This window comes from Pteropus alecto, unplaced genomic scaffold (genome assembly GCF_000325575.1).
Source record: "Pteropus alecto unplaced genomic scaffold, ASM32557v1 scaffold155, whole genome shotgun sequence".
NCBI lineage: Eukaryota > Metazoa > Chordata > Mammalia > Chiroptera > Pteropodidae > Pteropus > Pteropus alecto.
Window position 1 is genome coordinate 14,203,623 of NW_006438113.1, and position 21,104 is coordinate 14,224,726.

The following is a 21,104-nucleotide window of genomic DNA, read 5'->3' on the forward strand; positions in this document are numbered from 1 at the left end:
CTGGTCTTTGTCACTGGTATTTTGCTGTCTTGACCCTGGACTTCTTTTTTAAAAACTGGAGTCAAGTGTAGAGAACTTGGTTAAATGCGGTCCCTGACCCATGACATTCTCTGACACAGCCTGCTTTTGTTTGTCATGTAGTAAGCACCATTTATTAACCAGCTCTTCTCTTCCCACTGATCTGCTATGACCCTACTGTCATACACTGAGGTCCCACATATGTCCAGATCTGTTTCTGGCTTCCTATCTTCCATCAGTCAATTTGCCCCTAAACAAACATCTCTATTATAGTGACTATAGCTTTAGAATACATTTTGGCATCTGGTAGGCCAAGTCCCTCTCTCCTGTCTTCTTCAGAAGTGTCCTGGATATTCTTGGATGTTGACTCTTCCATATATTTTTTTTGAATCATCTTATGGAATTCCACCAAACAAACAAACAAACAAAACCCTGCTGAGGTTTGACTGGAACTGCAAGGAATCCATAGATTTCTTTGTGCAGAACCGATGTCTTCATGAGGTCTTCCTGCCCACGAGCATGGTTCACTCCTTTATTTATGTCTTCGTTATTATGACTTCTCTAATAGCAGTGCTCTCTCCACTTCTCTCAAGCTTTTCCATGACTATCCAGGCAGAGCTGGGGAGAGACTTCCGAAAGTATTTCCCAGGCCTGCCTGTGCGGACCCTCCAGGCGTGGAAAACATGGCCTTTGGAAAACAAATCTAAGAGCAAAGTGGGCACACCAGTCTGTTTTGCTAGCCTCCTGACACCAACAGGGACATTTAAGACTCCCACATGTGGTCTGTTCTCTACATTGTGAAGTGTCTTAGACGTCTATCTTGTCACTTCCTCTCTCACCCTAGACGATCTTCCACATTCCTGTGGCAAAATAAAAAATTAAAAGACTACCTCATAGCGCACTCATAGCACATTCCAGGCTGTGAAAGAGCTAAGCTGGGAGGTTTGCAAGTCCCAGCTACTCAACCCAGACAAGGCTTGGTGGACTTTCTAACCAAGTCCCCTACAAACGTACAAAGCCCTGACCAAGCACGGCCTCTCCTTGGGAAGTTTGGGGACAGGCAGATGGGAAGTGGTGTAAAAATAACTACTAAGGATATTCTGAGACAAGAGGCAGAGCAGCTATTTCCTCCTGGAAAATCAGAGAAGGCCCATTGGAGCTGAGCCTTGAAGGATGCACAGAGTTAGACTTCACACCAACTGGACCCTCCATCAGCACAGGGACTGGTCCAATAAAGCTGTTGGAGAAATAAATCTGAGAAGCGATATTGCTTCAGATGACTATAAGCCCAAAGAACAAACTCTGGTGATCCCATTCTACAACAGAGCGTTCCAAGGTTGAAGGATAAGAGTAGCTCGTGGTTAATCTGAAAACTGTGGAAATAGCCAAGGAAAAAAGGGGAGTCAAGAGCAAATCACCTCTACCCAGCACACTCCTGTCCCTGGCTTTCTTTCTTCTCCTTTTCTGAACTTCTCTTTCTCTCCTCCACCTTTCACACGTCTGAACCAAGAACCGAAACCTGCCTCCCAGGGCAGTGGTCCTGTGGTGTCAGGGTGATTATCTTCCCAGATCCCAGCCCTAGGTGGGTCCCAAGCCAGCCCTCAGGCCAGGCTGATTCATTAGCCAGAGGCCAATCAGAATAGAAGCCAGTGCTCCCCACAATACACCCAAGATGTGTGGCTCTGGCTGTGGGGACTTCCTGCTCAGGCCACCACGGGCAGCACCCTAGGCCTAGGGCTGGAGCTCTAACAGAAAGGCTAGGAATGGAGAATGCAGACTGCGATTCTGGGATATAGGCTTGGGGACTCTAGGGATGAAGAGTTATGCAGGATTGAGTGGGGGTGTTTCCCGCTGGCGTACACCCTGTGCCCCTGCATCCTGTACACTCGGGAGTACACCCTGTGCCAAACCACTGCTGGTCACCTCTCTCCTTCTTCTTCTGGCCCAGTTGGCTAAGGCTCCAATACTCATGGCTGCCTGCCACTGGCAGGAATGGGTAAGACGGCCCAGGTTTTCCCTTCTCTCAGACACTTTAAAAGAAGATGCAGGCTCACAAAGGTGACAAGGGAGCTTTGTCCCACACAAAGGCTTCCAGTTCAGGTCCCAGCAGCCTTTCAGAGCCCATGTTTGTTCACCAGGACTGGACCAGGCAGGACCCAGTGTTCCCCTGGCCTGAGGTATTTCCCAGAGATAATGTGGGAGTTATCTCATGAGACCGGAAGTGAGGACAAGAGGCATTTCAGAGAAAGGGAGAGGAAGATGGGGTCCCCAGGGATCTTACCTCTTCCTGGCCCTCTGGGCTGCTGAGAAGGGAAGTCACAATAAAGGAGGGAGCCGCCCGAAAGGGAACAGGCAGCAGGGGAGCAGGCATGGGGGGGAGGGGGTGGGGATGAAGAGATGAAGGAAATTCCAGCAGCAGGTACAGAAGGTGGTAAAGCCTCACAGCCAGGAGGGCCATTTCCCAGGGGACACCTGGCTGAGTTGAGCATACATAAATTAAGGGCTGTCTCTATACAGTTTTGGCAATGATAGGACTTACTGTCTCATGCTACTTGTTTTTAATGTTAGACGTAGTTTTATACCTAAGAAAAAATTAATTAAATTAATTTTTATTAATTAAAATCCCACATCTGAACTGAGTCCTTTGCCACTAATCTAGGGTTGGAGGACAGAGGAGGCGATCAGATTACAAGTGTCAGTGCCTGGCATGTGCAGGGCCTTAAAGAATATAAGCAGACCCACTCTAAGAGCTCATGACTCCGCAGAGGTCAAAGGACAAAGGGGAAAAGGAGGCAGCATTGCACATTAGGAGCCCTGAGTAGGGGCATGGGAGCTCTGGACTTTAATCCCGGCTCTGTCACTAGCTCCCATGCAACCTTGGGCAAGTCCCTTCCCCTCTCTGGGCCTCAGTTTTCCTACCCCAAAATGGAGGGAGATGGCTATGACAATTCCTGGAGTCCCTTCCCCGCACCAGGAGTCTACGGAAAATCATGCCCCTCTTAGAATCCCAGCTGTCAGTAGACTGTGGGCGGCCCAATGTCTCCTCCTCACCTGAGTTCTCCATGGGTCCACGCCTGCTTGCCCACCTGGTTCAGGGATGTCACACTTCTGCAGGAGAGAGGCCTGACAGGGGACAGAGGTGTCCTTCCCCAGTCCAGTCTCAGTCAAGGTCCACATCTCCAGCACTGCCTCCCACGGCAGCCACGGAAAGGAGACCAACCATTGTTTTGGAAATAATAAAGCCAAAAGGAGCCAATAACCATCTCCAAAGCTTAGCTCCCCCAGTAAGCCTTCCTGGATCACCCAGCTATAAGGATCTCTTTTCATTTGGATCACCTATGAAATCAACAGTGAGTAGCCCTCACTGGTACTGATATTTATAGTATTAACTATGTCCATTGAACAGATAATTCTGCGTATTTATTACCTACTACATGCACAGCATGGTGGCAAGACCCAGCAACACACAAACCATCTTTGAATCCAATGACTTCGGTCTGTGCACAGTATGCAAATGCATTAGTGCTATAAGTTCACAGGAACTTTGATGGCTCAGCTCCCAGACCACGCTCTCCCAACAGGAGCTATATGGAAAGTGGTTAGGGCCCATGCCAATTCACAGTGTCCTAATGAACCACGGTGCCCTTCAAGCAAGATGCCATAAAACCTGACACTCAGTAAAGGAACTTCCCCTTGCCCAGCAAAGACATAATATTGATGCAATGCTCAAATTAGATGCCACAAACCATTTCCTCTTTAGAGGCACTTTGGTCCAAGCATAATTCAGAGGAAGGGGAACTCCTGTTCTGAATTCCAAGGCAGCACTCACTGATTCAGCATACATTTATTAAGTGCCTATCATGTACCTGGCACTGGGAATAAAAGGATAAAACCTAGTTCCTGCCCTCAAGGAGCTCAGTCTGGTAAGACACATCAGCACACCAACAAATGCAGAAGAGATAGGGAAGCACTGGCATAGAGGTAATTGAGTATACAGAGGGGCCAGAGAGGAGGACATGCTAAATCATGGGCAAGATGGGTGATCAAGGAGGCTCCTTGGAGGAAGTGATGTCTGAACTGAGTCCATTTAATGCATGTAATGGACAAGCAAGAATTTATGAAGTGGACAAGGGTTTCCGATACCCATGAAGGGGCTTCCGGGACAGCAGGTCAACATAGCTGGAGCCAAGGACAGGTGGATGGGGGACGGGAGGAGGCCAGGGAAGCTCACAGAAGCCAGACCACCAAGGCCAGGTCTCAGGTTAAACCAAAGATCTCATTCATTCATTTAACATCCCTTTACTGAGGTTGTTTAAGTCAGTTATCCTCAAAGTTTTTGATCTCAATACTCGTTTTGACTCTTCAAACATTTTGAGGACCCTAGAACCTTTGTTTTCATGGGTCGTATCTATCAATTATTTACTGTTTATTATCTAAGAAATTAAAACATATATTTTAAATATTTAGCTCATTTAGAAATGAGTCACATGTTAATGTAAATAGCATACTTTTTATTTAAAAATTCCAAAAAAGAAAAATTGAGAAGAGTGGCATGGGCTTTACATCTTTGCAAATATTAACATCTGGCTGATGAGAAGACAGCTGGATTCTCATAGCTGCTCCTCAATCAATCTGTTGCCACATCACCCTCCTGAGCCCCTAAAATACTGCATTGTACACTGTTGAGAGAATGAGAGTGGGAAAGGCACATAACATCTTAGTATTCTCATGAAAATGGTTTTGACTTCACAGACCCCTCCTCCCCCAAGATCTCTGAAGCAGCTGTTTTAGGAAGGGGGCAGGGAGTATAGCCATAGCATCAAACCAAACCAAGCACATTCTAGTTGGGAAGAGACAAACAAGAAACACACACAGTATGTCATGGTTACAAGTATTATTGAGAAAAAAACAAAACAAAAACAAAACAGGAAAGGAAGCCAGGGAAGCCAGGGGTGGAACTGTCATTTTTAATCACAAAGACTTAAGTAGGGGCGGGCTCTCTACCATCCATGTGTATATATGGACAAATGTCCAAGCTACCAACACCTTGGAACATACACATGAGTTCAAGGAATAGCTGCTACAGCATGATAGAGCAGGTGGGTGTAGATGAGGTGCGGGGCAAGGCCAGGTAGATGTGGGGAGGGGCTTTTAAGCCATTGTGAGGACTCTGACTTTTGCTCTGAGTGCAGGGGAGACACTAGAAGTTTGCAGAGCAGTGATCTGATCTGACTTCGATTTTTAAATGAGTTACTGACTGCTGCACTGAGAACAGACTCGGGGTTGGAAGCCAGAGGGGAGAGCAGTCAGGAATCCACAGCAGTAACCCAGATTCGAGGTGACAGTAGCCTGGATCAGGGCAGGCACGTAATGGTGGCGAGAAGTAGGCAGCCTCAATAAATTTTGAAATTAGAACAGAGAAATCACGGAAATAATATAAGCAGAGGAGCTACACATTCAGATTTGCTTTCAAACATTCTTTCACCAGAGTATTCACACAGCCCCAATGTCACCCCACAGCTCACACATTTGTTGTCACATTTATAATGTTGCACATTTACAATGGAGAGGGCTGGCGGTCAAGCTTGGCATGGCCAGCAGCGGGGTGGCAGGACATCATGCTCCTCTTAACTGGTGGCATCCTGTACTTCCTGGCACATCCCCTGTGCAGCACTCACGCAGAAAATGTGTGGCCCGAACCTAATTATGAGGAAGCGAGGAAACAAATCCAGAACTCTGATGTTCTGCAGATCAACTGGCCTGGAGGCTTCAAGGAAATCAAAAGCAGCGAGGACAGTCTATACCAGGAAAGATTAAAGAGATATGTCATGGCCAAAACAATGTGTGAACCTAGACTGCATCCTGGATTGGGTAAAACATCCCGCAAAAAATCATCTGGAAAACAACTGGGGAAATCTGGATATGGACTGCATAAATGGTGCTTTATTTAATGGAGATTCTTTTTCAGAACAATGGCAGCATGTGGGAGAATGCCCCTTTTGGAAAGCCGAATGCTGGGGTATCTAAGAATAAGATCACAATGGCCGCAGCTTCCTTTCAGCTGGGTTGGCAATGAAAACAAGAAGTGTATTTATTGAGAGAGAGAAATAGAGATTAAGACAAGATGTTAACAATTGGTAACACAAAGGTATGCAGGTGTTCTTTGACCTTTTCTTTCCACTTTTCTGTGAGTTTAAAACTTACCCAAAAAAGTTCATTTCCACTATCTCAGCTTGATGAGGAACTACTGATTTAGTATGTCCCATCTTGCATGAAAGAAGGGGACTCCTCTGGCCCCACCCCAGCCATACCTCAAGCATCGGAACCAAGCAACAAAGAGGCTCCACCACACACACCCCGGGCACACTGACTTCCCAAAAGCCTCCTACACACTGGTCGCTGGCAAACACGGCGTCCGTGACCCAGCAACACCAGGGTATGATGGGTCTCCTCCCAGCAGACTGTGGGCAGCCAGCCCTGAACCCCCAGCTCTTTAGAGCACTCCTTCCCCTCAGCACTTGGCACAGGGCTCAGCACGTGCAGCTGGTGATTAAGGATGGGCACTCAGCTCTGGCATCGAGCCACCAAGCATCTCTTCTTCCAACAGGAAGCGGGCTTACACAGGGGCCCCCACAGGTCCACACTGTGTTCCAGGCCCAGCAAGCCTTTCTCTACCCACTTTCTGAATTTCTCTAAGCAAGGAGAGGGCAAGGTCCCAGTAGGTCTTGGTGGATCACGCAAATGCAGGCAAGTAACACAGGACCATCCTCCCCAGGAGTCCATAACATTCAGGGCTTCAGGGGTCACCTCTCATGTTTTTGTTACAATGAGATCCAATGCAATGCATGAGCTATCATGCTGGATCCTGATTTTTTTTTAAATGCACTATGAGAAACATCTTAGGAACAATCGCAGAAGTTTTCATATAAACTTGGTATTTTCTTAGGCATGATAATAGTATGGTTATATCCAAGCATGTTTTTTTTTAAGAGATGCATCCTGGGATATTTGGGGTGAAGTGTTATGATGTCTGCAACTTACGCTGACATGGCCAAGTATTAAAATTATTGATTCTGGTTGCTGGGCATATGAGTGTTCACTGTAACATTCTTTTGCCTTTTCTATGTTTTAAACTTTTTTACAATAAAAATGTTGAGAAAGCAAGCAAGATCCAAGTTCCATTTCTTCCAAGAGAAGCTCTGATTACAGTTCTGAGTCTCCCTTTGTCCTGGGAAGACTACGTGGCCACGGCGGGGCCCACTGACCAGAGGCCTGGAACAGGCGGCCTCCTCTGGCCTGGAACTAATGCCCTAACCAGATGTTTCACTAACTGCTGACTGGAGCTAAATATAGACTGTGCCAGGAACCTACCTATTATACATCCAAGAGAGCCCGCTAGGAAACAGGATCTGAGGGCTTTAGGACACGCTTCTGCTCCCTGTGCTTGGGGAAGAGGCTTGAAGGAAGGGAGAGAGAGAGTCATCTGTCACTCTCAAAACCCTCCTCCTCTGCTTTAAGATGATCAGGATAAGAGAAGATGCACACAACGAACCAACATCGCAATAAAACCCAGGTGCTGAAACCTCCAGTTGTGAGAGGACGTGCTCTCCCTACGGCTAGGCGGCTGTGACTGATAAAGGGCATGTGCCAGGTGAGGCACTCTACCACTTAGGAGCTGTGCGACCTTGGACAGACCACTTCCCTCTCTGGGCATCGGGGGACCCTGCTGTGAAACAGAAATGGTAACAACTGCCCAATGGTTATTCAGAGGACCCCAAGAGATGGAGAAACTCCTTTGTAAACTGAAAGGTGCTATTAATACATAAGAATCCCCGTTCTTTCTTTAAAATCAGCAGATATAAAGACCTGTTAAGTGCCTACACCTGACCAGGAGGTGCCACTCTTTAACTGACAGACATTCCTTACTAAAATAAATATGGTCCTGACCTAACCTAATCAATATCTATGAAATCACAGATTTGAAGTACTAATGATTTTCTTTAATATGCATTACACTTAATGCATACGTAGTAAATTTTAAAATGTTCCCCCAGAACCACCTAAAACCATCTTGTGGACCCACAGACTAAGCAGATAGGTGCTGTTCAGGCCCAACCCCCTTATTTTGCAGATGGGAATCTGAGGCGGAGAGACAGGCTGTCACTCCCACAAGGTCACACAGCGTCTCAGCCATCAGTCAGCAGCTGTGACCCAGGTCTCCAGACTCCCAGGCCAGTGCTCCCTCTACGATGAGCTGCCTTCCCTCATCAGAAGCAAGAGTTCTCACGCTCTGGCATATCCTCTCCTTAAAAAATAAATAAATAAAATGAAACGTGTTTCTGAAGGACAGTGATGCCGGCTCCATTTCTGCCTTCCTGAAGCTCCAGAGATACCGATGAGGACCTGGCCTCAGTTCCTTATGCCACTTCAGGTCTGCTCCCTCCCTTCCCACAGAGGATAGCCCCTCCCTGGGGGAGCCCAGGGCCCCTGCCCAGGAGGCTGGTCCCCACTCCAGGGCCCTTGCTCCTCTAAGCGGAACTTTGAGGAGAATCAGAAGACCCCCATATGCCTAGGAAATGTTAGGTGAGTGACTAAGTGACTAAACAGATGAGCAAACAACCCACTCCAAAACAGCCCACCTCTCTTACAGATGTCCTTCTGCCGAGGATGAACACTTGAGACAGGAAGGTGCCGAGAAGTCTGGCAAGAAGAGAGTGAGGCTTCTCATCTACTTGCAAGTTCCCTAACCTCTCTGAACCTCAGCGTAGAATGGGGCCATAATGGTGCTGCCTCTCAGGGTTGCTGGAGGATTATATGAAAGAATGTCTAGAAAATTCAGCCTAGCACCCAGTAGTACATAGGAAGCACTCATTAACTGTTAGCTTTAAGAAGACAGAAGTAAAGGTATCACCAGACTAAACAGAGGGCAGCGGGGTGTGTGTGTGTGTGTGTGTGTGGGTGTGTGGGTGTGTGTGTGTGTGTGTGTGTGTGTGGCGGTGTCTTTCTAACTGCAAAAGAAAAAGTTGAATTCTAAGTGAGCCCACACCAGAGGAGACCGCATCAGCGAAGACAGAAACAGACCCCACTCCTGTGTCAGAGACTGTGGTCTCCGAACAACTCCTGTCCTCATCTCATTTCTGCTCTGATCATGAGTCCACTCTGCTTGAGGATAGGAAGAGTCAAGTGGCTGCAGCCCCAATGGGAGCCTAGAGCCCACTGTCCACTGCTGACTAAGTGTTCCTGCAAGAGCCTCCTGTGAGCCGCTGGCAGCCCCACCCTAATCACAGAATGTCTGCAGCTGTCCTGAGCACTCAGCCAAGACTCAGTGAGTGCCAGCTTGCCAAGGGACAGGGACAGGGCTGGCTCGTCTGTACCCTCAGACCAGCACAGGACCAAGCAAATAGCAATCCCTGGTCGGAGGCTAAGTAGAATCAGGCCAGAGGCATAGACCAGGGTTCTTGCTGCCTGAGTTTTCAGGCCCTGCAGAGAAGGCCAGTCTGTGATAAGTCACCCATCAGGCCCCTGTCCCCAGGTGCAGCAGCAGGCCTGTTCACAGGAGGGACACTCACATCCCAGCTGGAGAGAGTGGTACTGGGGTGAAATCACTGAGTAGTGCCCACTGTCCTCTCTGAATGACGGGGGCCGTCCCATTGGCCACAGTTTTAGAACCAGTGGCACTTGCTGTGTGGTCCGGTCTCAGTTTCCTTCCCTCTGATAGGAATTGGCTGGACCAGATGGCCCCATGGCCCTCCAAAGTTCAGCCCAACTGGAATTTCAAACCATCCTAATTGTCCCATATGATAGGTGACACTCCTGTTCTGAAAGGTTGTAAGGAAATCCCAGATATTTTATAGCCCCACTTGGCAAGCAGTTTCAATTTAACTACTTTCAGAACCAGGAAATCCTTCCTGAAAGCTAACTTGCACTCCCTGCCCCTGTGTTAACCCCTTTCCATCAAGCTTTCCTTGCAGAGAAGCCCAGAAGAAACTGGTTGTAGATCACAGCCTTTGACCGACGTGGGCCAACATGAAGCTGCCGTCCTTGCTTCTCCCCCAGCCCCACCCCTGGTCTCTTCCTCAGTCTTCACTACAAACCACAGTAGGCAAAGGTATTTTCAGGGCCCTGTCCAACTGAGGCCCTCCCTAGAAAAGCCTTGCATTAGTCTCCAGGAGCTGCCATAACAAATTACCACAAACTGGGTGCCTTAAAACAACAGCAATGTATTCCTTCACTATCCTGGAGGCCAGAGGTCAGAAACCGAAGTGTCACAGGACCATGCTCCCTCCGGAGGCTCTAGAGGCAGATCCTCCCTTGCCTGTTCCAGCTTCTGGTGGCTCTGAGGCGTTCCTGGTCTTGTCTGCCTCTGTATTCGCGTAGCCTCCTCCTCTCTGTATTCGCAAAGTCTTTTCCCGTCTGTCTCAAAGCTCCCTCTGCTTTTCTCTTATAAGGGCATTTGTCATTGGATTTAAGGCACACTCAGGCAATCCAAGACGATTTCATCTTAAGATTCTGATCTTAATTATATCTGCAAAGACCTTTTTTCCATATAAGGTCACATTCACAGGTTCTGGGAGACAAATATATCTTTTGGAGGAACGTAGGGGGCACCATTCAACCCACTACAGAGATCACTGGTCAGAGTCAAAGTCAAGTCCCCATCCCTCCACTCACAGGCCACTAGTTTATCGCCATGACCCCAAGCAAGCTCGCTGCACCTATCTGGATTCCCCACCACCTGCTGCACCCCTCCTACGGGGGCCAGAACTGCAGGCCGCTGATATACATACAGCTTCCTAACATGATGCCTATGCATCAGCAGTTCTCAGACTGGAAACATAATTAAAGGGGGCGTGTATCACTGTTCACCCTTCCAAGTATGTGAATCCCTGACTGAAGAAACTCAGGTCTGCTTCTATAGAGACTTCTTCAGTTAGGAAGTTAACTATAGAGCAGAAAAAAGATTGCTGTAAAGATAACCAAAAGGAAAGCAAAATTCTAGAACCATGGGCTCCCCTCCCCCACCTCTGAGACAGATACATCCCAGTTCCCTGAAGAAGCCCAGCCTCCCACATCCCCAGGCTGCCCATCTCCACACCCCACCAGCTGTTGCTTGTTCACACTGGGCCCCGCCAGCTCCCCCACCCCCGCACCTCCCTCCTCCCCTGGCTCATACACTCTCTCCCCTTCTGGGCCTACTGTCTTGGTGCCGAGCCTCTCCCAAACGTGGTCACTAACTTCCCTAGCCCACAGAGATGATCCAGATCATTGGCAAGATTGGGAAAAGGTTCAGCATATTACTCAGGATTCAACCGGAAAGTCATCTTGGAAACTGGACCAGTCCCATCAGAATTCCCTCACAGACACTGCCATGAGCTGCGGTTTCCACTCTGGCTGCACATTAGAATCACCAGAGGAAGTTTTAAAATTATAGGTGAGTGGGCCCCACCCCAGACCCATGAAATCTGCTCTGAAGATGGGACCTGGATATGTGTATTTGTCAAATCCTCCATGGCAGGAGGCCTCGAGCCACAGTCAAGGCCCACAAAAAAGTGACCCAGTCTCAGAATTTGGTGCCAGCCTTGGAAGCCAGCACCCCACTCCACTCCAAACAAGAGACTTCATCTCAACTTGTGACAGGTGGGCTGGAGCTGGCCTTGACCCACTGCCAAGCACACTGCTCTCACCTCTGAGCCCACAGCACCCAGTCCACTGGTAGAAAGAGCTGGGGGGCTGTGTGACTGGTCCAAGGCCACATCAGGGAGGGGCTCTCCTGCAGGAAGGGGGAGGGCTCTAAGCACTGACCAGGCCAAGGCTGTTTTCATTCTACCCTCTGGGCAAATATTAATTTCCCTTCAGGTCAAGATGCAAATACCTCCCATAGTGGGAAAGTCTCCTTTGGAAAAATTAAATAAAACACAGCAGGCACCATTTTCACTATGAAATAGCTTTTGTCTCAGGAACAGATGCAAATGGTTGGTTGTGCCAGCCTTACCCGCTCTCAGGGCCTCGGTCTCTTCAGCTATAAAATGGGACCAGTGCCTTGTCTACCCAGCTCACAGGGTTGTTCTGAGGATCCAAAGAGGTGAAGCAAAGTATGGTGGGGCAAGCACAAGAGGGCGGCTCCTCCAGAACCCCTCAACCTCCTCCAGAACCCCTCAACCCCTCATCCAGTAAGCTCTGGGCTCCTGCCCAGGGACACCAGTCACCACTCCTCCTGTCATCTGCTCTAATGCTTATCACACATGACTCCGCTAAGAGCCCTGCAGGCATCACCCCGTCCAAGCGCAGCACCTGTGAGAGGTACCATAGTTTATTCCCTTGCCACAAACTGAAAATGAGGCACAGGGAGTTGTCCGTGACTTGTCTGTGGTCACGCAGCCAATCAGAACTGCCCCTCACTCTACTGCTCCCTGAGATGCTCTCTACAGGACTTTTCTTATGGCTAGCTCCTTCTCACTCCTTGAGCTTCAGCTGAAATGTCAGGTCCTTCTAAACTCCTTCCTCAACCACCCATTAAAGTAGGAACTTCCATCTCTTCTCGCTTGTTCTCTAATTGCCTCTTTAGCACCTATCACAAACTATGTTTATTTACTGGTTTGTCTGCTTTCCAAGGTCTGGACTAAGTCTTTCTTGTTCATAGTTGTTTCTCAGTAACTATAACAGTGCCTGGCATACGCAGTCGCCATCAAATAACTATTTCTTAACTGAATAAGTAAATGAACCATCCCACCCTGGGGAGAATAGCAGGTCGAGACTGGATTCTCTTGCCTTCTACTAAGAGTGGATTCAAACCCACTCAGATCCAAAGCTTCTTTCTGAAAAAGGCTTTTCTTTTCAATCTCCTGTGCCCTGGCCTTACCTAGAAGACATCATTCCCTGTATGTGGAGCCAGCTGGTACAGAAATTTCATTATCAGTTTCTTATCTGGTTTACTGAGCCCCACCCCAGGTTGGCATTGTGAGTCACCCAGAGAGAAGAGGCACCGGGCAGCAGGAGGAAGGAGGCAGGTCCTTATTCCTACTTCTCAGGAACAAACAACCAAAGGCAGCAAAGTCCCAACCAGTCCTACAACTTAAAACAATCCCTGCCTTTCAGAAAGAGAGGGATCATACACAGAAGACTAGACTAAGAGCAAAGAGACTTTCCCGGGGCCTCAGTTTGCTCATCTGGAAACGACACAGGAACCGACTGCCAGACCCCAGGCACCTCCGCAGCACCCCACACTGCACCCAGCACAGCCTGTCCACTGGTAGCACAGTTTTTGAAAAACCTAGGAAATGAAATACGTACAAGGAGGTATCCTGACAGATGTTCACTAACCTGTAACGGTGGTAGAATCGAAGGTGACTACTATTGTTTTTTCACCGTACTTGCCTGAATTGCTTGGAATTTTTAAAAATTATGTGCGCATATCATTTTCGCAAAAATAAAAGCTCCGTTCCCCTTCTCCTGCAAGAAGTGGTTTCCCCCTGGTGTCAGGGCTGGAAACTGAAACTACTTTCTTTTCTGTCTGGCTTCATCTAATGCTTAACTGGGAGACCAGGTACCTCCAGCATTTCCAGCATTTCTGGAAGAAGACAAGTACCTGGCCTCCCAGTTAAGCATTAGATGAAGCCAGACAGAAATGCCCTCCACCCACGCCCTGAGCCCTGACACCAGGGGGAAACCACTTCTTGCAGGAGAAGGGGAACGGCTGGTAAGGGTCACGGTGATCCAGTGAAGAAACTGATACATGTACCCTCAGGCAGCCTAGGTCCTGCTCTTGGTCTGTCCCTAGCTTGCTGTAGAGTCTCAAGCAACTCGCTTCCTCCCTCCAGGCCTCTGTCTTCTCCTTGGTAAAATGAAAAGGTCACGCTGGAGGTGACTTCAAGGGCCCTTCTCATTCTCAGTCTGTGGCTCTTGAGCACCTAGAATAGAGAAGAAGGTAGGAGGAGAATGGCTAACTGAGCAGTTCATGTTTATCATGTGCCAGGCATTGCTCTAAGCATTTCCTATATATGAATCCATTTAATGGTCTCAGCAACTCTAATATCACTCATTTTACAAATAAGGCAAATGAGGCACATGGAAGTTAGTGCCTAAGTCACTCAACCTATAATTGCCAGAGCTGGGATTTAAACAACGGCAGCCTGGTCCAGAGTCCACGCTCCTAACCATGAAACCATTGGGAAATAGAAAGAATCACAGGCCTAAGCTATGATAACAGGGTCTATCCTTGGACAAGGCAAAGAAGAGTTAATATTGCCTTTGGTACTCATTTCCTCCTCTACTTACCCACATCTACTTCTTTCCCACTCACCCCACTAAAGTCTTTTTCTTCCTAACATTACAACTAATGTTTCCAATACATACTACTAATAATACTACTACCAATAATGATTAGTCAACACCTCATTTGTCAAGGCAACAGACTAGGTGCTTTCTAGAAAGCCAGTATCTCCATGATCAGCCCAGGCCACTTTGTAAATTCAAGGCTTCAGCAAAACCTAGCCACTGTTGACTATACACCCAGCCTCAGCCTCTAATGGAGGCACTGTCGTTTTAGATCCTTGCTTAGAACACACAGATTGGAACTCAACCACATCAATGGAACAAGCCTTCCCTGAGCACCTACTAGCACCTACTAGGTGCCCAGCCCCAAGATAAGCATTTGGAAGATGTAAATGAGCTACACCCTGACCTCCAGGAGTTACAGTCCAGGAAAAAAAAAAAAAAAATTGTGTAAACGGATCTCTAGAATACCCTGTGGTCAGTGCTAAAATTAGAGATGTGTCCCTAAAGGGCTGAGGGTACGTGTGTCAGAATGATTCACCCTGCATGGTGGGAAGAGGAGGCTCCAAGTGCCTCTGGCTGAGCTCATTGCTCATGGAGAAATCCTCAGCAACCTACCAAAACGGAGCAATGAACTGAGGATGAGGACAACTGGGGGTCCGTGCCAAGTCTACTGAGTGACCCTGAAACACATCTTCACTGGGCCCTGAGGGCCCTCTCTGAAAATGAGAAGGTCTCCAAGTGCGAGACAGGAAATCTCTGTTAAGTGGTTCAAGGTCATACGCATATTAACTCATAGACTGAGGAAAGTTTTCATTGCTCAATTCCCTTCCAATCCCCGCCAATCACATCAAGGAGCAAACCTCAATTTTGGTGCCAATTTGTGTTTAAGCCTCTCAAACACTTGCCAACCTGCGTTTTGAACAGAGGGCAGGCCTCGGGTTCATAGCCTATAGCACCCACAATATCTAGCTAGGATTTAATAATGTTTTGTTTCCCCTGCACTGTATTTATTGTACCTGTTACCTGATATTTTTAATGACAGAATGTTGGTTTCCCATTGGCAGTAGTGCTATAAACCCTCCTTTTAAAAACAAATTTAAGTTCTGGATGTGGTTCCATAGTGTAGTGATTAGCACGTCTGCTTTGTGCACAGAAAGTCCTGAGTTCACACCCCAGTGGAGCCACAGTCCATGGTCTGTGGCCATGCCACTCTGAATAAGCTCGGTGTTTGATCTCGGAAGCTAAGCAGGGTCAGGCCTGGTTAGTACTTGGATGGGAGACCACCCAGGAAGACCAGGTGCTGTAGGCATAAATAATAATAAATTTAGAAAAAATAAATAAAAACAAATTTAAGTTTAAAAAGTGAGTTTAAACAAATATAGTAAATAATATTACAATTGGTAAAACCTCTATGTAGGGCAATTTAACAACATCTATCAACATCATAAGCACACATATAAAACCAGGCAAAGCTGTCTTTTGCTATTAAACATTCCAATAGTGATTGAGGGAGGAAGGTAGGGACTGGAAATGGGCACAAGGGCTGGGGGGCCTGACTTCTGCTTTTCATTCTATTGGTTGACCTGAGGGGGCTAATTATTACAGGTGTGTTCACTTTGTAAAAATTCATCAAGCTGTATACACTTATGATCGGTGCATTTCTGAATGTGTATTATACATGCCCATGCCTGTTAACGCAGCAATTCCACTTCTAGAAATTATCCTGCAGACATGAACACATATGTGCAAAGCAACATATTCAAACATGCGGCACTGTTTACAGTAACTAGAAACTGGAAACAACCTGAGTTCCCCAGCTGGAGACTGATTAAAGTTTGGCATAGCCTAGAGTGAATTCTATGCAGCTATCAAACAGAATGAGGCAGCCTCTAGCAGAGCTCCAAAATTTACGTGGATTTAACTTTAAGTGAAAAGGTAAGGGCAGAACTGTGTATAGTGTGCTACCTTATGTAGGGGGGAAAAGAATATATAATACACATGTGTGTATTTTATATCCATAGGGCATCCTATGGCTAGGAATATTAGCTCACAAAAGCATCACACACAAAAAAAAAAAACAGATAATAGATGTCCCTTCTGGCCAGGGCAGGCCAGGGGAGAGGGTAGGAAGGAAGCCTGTCACTGATGACTATTCTTTTATACTTTTAAATTTTATACAAGATCATTATTTCATAATCAGTTCTAAAGCAAAATGTCTTAGAGAAGGTGCATGGCCATGGTAAAACCATAGCGCCTTCCAGAACTAAAGACTGAGATGAAAGTGTAAATACTTTGGGCTTATAAACAAGTAACCTTTGGCACCACTCCTCCTCCCGAGGGATAGTACCAGAGATAATGGGCTTTCCTATAATGATTTCCAATTAACAGCAAACCCAGTCTCAAACAAATTACTTACTCACACTGGGCTCCGCCCTGCAGTCAAACTCTGGCACCTGGAGCTGCCCTGGCAGAGCTGGCAGGTGGCTGAGTTCTTGGCATGGGTAGGGAGATTTTTAAGCAGAAATACTTCCAGCGGTGGGAAGTCAAGGATTTGGTAAGGCAATCTCGGATGGCTGGAGAGAAAGGATTCCAAGTTCTGAGTCCCATCCTGCCCCAAAGAAGTAAAGCAAGAGCCATAAGGTGGCCTTCTCTCTGGGCTGCAGGGGACAATAACAGAACAAGGCCTTGAAAATTTAAGTTTTAATGGTATAACTTTCTTTTATATAGCTCTTGGCTTGCCCACATGTCACGATTTCCTCACATCACTAATTCTAAAAAAAGGTCCAGTGAAGTATGGAGCATGGTATCAGTTATCCATTTTACAGATGGGAAAAAGAGGCTAAGAGACTGGACAGTGATTACATACGGAGAGAAAGGGTGAAGCCAGAAACATAACCCCCATCTTCTGACTCCTGGTCTTCCCTTAATTGCCCACCTCCCCACCCATCAACCTTAGCTTTCTCTCTTTCAACTCTGACCTACAGAGAGAAGAGCTCCTGAGGCCAGACAAGCAAGGGGCTGGCAAAGAATCGCAGAATCAGAATCAAGAAGCCTATGAGACCATCTAGCCCAGCAGTTTTCAATTCTGACTACACACTAGAATTACCTGGAGAGCTTAAATGAGCTTAAATAAATACCCATACCCTGGTATCTGTAGTGTTTTTAAAATTCTCTAGTTGATTCCGATGGAAGGTTGGGATAGAACCACTAAATGAGAGCTTAAATCACCCCCGCCTCAAACTCACATACAACCTGCTGTCTCCCTGGAGCTTCTACCAACAGGTCCATGCTCCTTCCTCTGGCCCCCAAATATACTGCTCATCTCTCTTCCACATTACCTAGAGTCAGAGAACTGGATTTGGAGCTGGGTTCACCTGGTTTTCTAGATAGGCAAGTCATTTCACAGCTCTGAGGCCCCAAATAGGGAAGTGACTTGCCTAGGGTCTCCCAGTGAGTCAGTAACAGAACGAGACTGGAATCTGGATCCCTTGACTACTAGGCAAGGTCACATCTACAGAGGGGTCACATGGAAAGTGAGACCTGATGGCAGAACTAGCAGTTCCTGCTAGCAGAATAGACCCAACAAGGAGCTGAGATCAGTAGAGCATATGTGTTTTAGGGAGATGGGTGTGGGTGACTTCCTCTCTGGTCCCTGGGTAAGACTGCCCTGTGGCATACTGGAATATATTCTACAGGGGCAGGGCTGGAGTGGACTGTAGAAAAATGTCCTCATTTCTAGGTGGGGGCCAGCCTAGTCTGAAATTTCCATAAAGAAATCCAGTCTCTTGGGATAGTTTATTAGAAGGGCCCAGCCCACAATAATAAAAATGGCTCACATTTCTTGAGCTCTTCACTGGTCCCCATGCTAAGCATTGTACTTCACCTATTTCATTTAATCTCCACAAACATCTTAAAAGTTGGATATAATTACTGTCACCATTTGCATATGAGAAAACTATGGCCTAGAGAGTTAAAGTAACTTCCCCAAGATCATGCAGCTAGAAAGTGGTAGAGGCAGGATTTGAAGGCTAGTTCATGTCCAACTACTATCATGCTGCCCCGCAACAAGAGAAAGAAGGGGTAAAGCTCAGTGGGCTCAGAAATAGTTACTGGGCACCTAGGAGCGGCCGGAGACCTCCCCAGATGTCATCTGGTGGAATCCTCCCAACCACTACGCGGACAAGGCACGCGCATCCTCCTGGCAATCCTCCTTCTACCCAAGAGGAAACCAAGAGCAGTGGGGTAGCATCTTGTTCAGGGGCAACAGCAAGTAAATAGTGGGGATGGGACTGGGAGTCCAGGGCCACAAAGCCTGACCACGTACTCCAAAGGCTGATGAGGAGGCAAACTCGGGGTGGGCGCGGCCGACGCGGGAACCACCCGCTACTGCACCAGCGGATGCGCGGGACCAGACAGAGCACCAGTCAGGTGCAAGCCCGTAAGCCAGGCAGTGCTTCTTCGTCGTAGCTAACCAGCTCTAAGACTCCCGACTCGGCGGCTGAAATTCTGGCTGAGCCTGGTCACCAGAATTTCCAGGTTCCCAGGGAGAGTGGGACGAGAAACTAGACGTGCGGCCCCACTCCACCCCACCTCCCCGCGCGCCCTCCCAGAAGCAGCCAAGTCTGGACCCAATCCCGGGATCGGCGTGGGAGCAGTCGATGGAGTGTGTCCCCCATCCCCACCCACAGGCCCTACTGGGGTCACTCACCCAGAACACTGTGGAGTAAATGACGAGCGAGAATTTGAGCCAGAGGTAGGAGAGGCGCGCACAGTAGCGCACCTGCTCCGAGTCCCCGCGGGGCATCCTGGGCACTTGTGGCGCCGGGCCCCGGGGCTATCCGGCTAGGTCCCTGGCTGCGAGCACCCCCACCTGCGGCTGCCTGCCGGGCTGCTGGCCCCGCCACCGGCGCTCACTCGGGGACTGACACTGGCGAGCCGCAATCACAGCCGAGGCCCGGGACCAGCTAGCCCCAGCGGCCAATGGGCGCGAGGCAGCAGCCCAGCCCTGGGAGGAGGCGGGCTGGGGGCAGGGCTACGGCTCAGAACTCAGAGGAGGATAAGGGAGGGGAGGGGGCGAGGGTTTTTGCAAAGGAGGTCGCGTGCAACTCTGAAAACGCCTGTACTAATGGGGCGTGAGACAATGTGTACAGAGGACTCTAGGGAGAGAGTGAGCGCGCCTAATCTGGGGTACATAGAAATGCATACTTTCCAGTGTTGTCAAGAGGGAAGACTATGGGAAAAGAGCAGGACCTAACCGCTAAGGTGTTAAAAGTGTTCAAGGTGTGAATGGAATAAGTGGAGTTGCTCAGCTTGAGGGAGAGGAGTGCGGCATCTAGGAAGGTGCAGCTGACCAGGATGGGGCTAAGGGGCCCCCATGGAGCTGGGGACGGGAGTTTCCTTTTGTAACGGAGGCCCGTTCCCTCACCAGTCTCCAGGAATCCCCTTCTCGGTGGCCAGGAAAGATCCCAACACGGCTGCCAGAGGCCTCTTCCTCTTGGAAGCCCTCCTCTGCGCCCATCCTCAGGCCGAGTCAGTGGCCCCCTTTCTTACACACCCTCAGCCCAGGTTTCACCAGGCCTCTCCCCACCAGGCCTTTCCTCTGCCTCGTGCCAGACATGGCTGGAAGTCGTCTCCCACAGCTACATGGCCCCAGCTTGACTCACTGCTGTGTCCTTGCTACCCGGGCCCAGTTCAGCCCCGGGGCTTGGGAGTCAGACAATTTGTTTGTGGCTTTTGGTAATTAAATGTGTGGCCCAGAGGTCATGAGCTCAAGGCAGCGCTGGGTGGGGTCCCTGGTGGTGCCTGCAGGAATGGCACCCTTGTCCACGTCCTCTGTCCTGGACACCCAAGCCTCCTGTATACTCAGACTCCCGGTAAGAAACAGACACACAGCCGGCCCAGCCCTCAGGGCTCTGCCCTAGAAGGAAGAAAAAACAAGGTTGGGTGAGGAGGCGGCAATGCCCTGCCCAGATGGGTTAAAAGGAAGTCTGTTTCCTTGTACAAAATAATCAGGCCTTGCAAGGGCGCTCACATGTAGGGACATGGAACCAGGGACTACTGCAGGTTACCTTCAAATGAATAACCAAGGTCCAAGAAGACATCCTACCATAGTGTTAAAAGTTGTCCTTTCTGTCCTTTGAGAGGGAGGAAACTAACTCCTAACTTCTCTTTGGGAGACTAGCTTCCCTCACCAAGCACTGCGGAATTGGTCTTATACCCCCACTCTTTGAGGTGCTAGTGTCTGCCCCCTGGAGGGCTAGTCTAGCTCCTTGCCCCCGAAGGGGTTAGTCTGTCTCCCTCTCCCATCCACACGCACCTGAGCCTCTGTAAGATGCCCTGGTGGATGACACTCTGAGACACCCCTGCAGAGGGAACCTGGAGCTTTTGGGGCTGGCACAGCCTTCCCTGGGCTCCTGAGCTCCTTCGTTGTCCTTCCCCACTCTGAATCTGACCCCCAACTGCTGAGGACTGCCCCTCAGCCACATCTGCAAACACTGAGACCTCAAGAGAAGTGGCAACCTATTTTCAACTTTTCTATCCTTTTTCCAGGAGCTCTGGGCTGGGGTCATCAGGTCTAGTGATCATCCTGGTTTTGATATTAACTTTTTCTCAGACTGCTAGAAGATGTGGCATAGTGTGACAAAGAAATGTGAGTGTAGCCCTGGCTTCGGATTAGAACCACCTGGTGAGCTTTAAATGTGTCCTGGTATCCAGGCCCCCACCCCATCAAGTCAGAATCTCCACCTACAGGGACCTGGAAATCAGTATTGATTTAAAGGTCCCAGGTACCTTCTAAAGTGCAGCCAGGACTT

General features: G+C 48.6%; 1 protein-coding gene and 1 pseudogene across 4 annotated transcripts in view; one reads left to right on the forward strand and one right to left on the reverse strand.

Annotated features, from left to right (window-relative positions):
• Window positions 1-19,216, reverse strand: part of TSPAN15 (tetraspanin 15) — a 47,866-nt gene extending 28,650 nt beyond the window's left edge. For 3 of the 4 annotated variants that reach the window (XM_015592159.2, XM_015592161.2, XM_015592160.2), the window contains exon 1: window positions 19,001-19,206. In XM_015592159.2, coding sequence (XP_015447645.1) covers window positions 19,001-19,096 — 96 coding nt within the window. In that variant the 5' untranslated portion in view covers window positions 19,097-19,206. Of the gene's footprint in view, window positions 1-19,000 lie in introns of all 4 variants that reach the window. The other variant, XM_006915559.3, reaches the window with a different exon arrangement.
• On the forward strand, window positions 15,486-15,601 carry LOC112482775 (annotated as a pseudogene).
• Window positions 19,217-21,104: the final 1,888 nt, after the last annotated feature.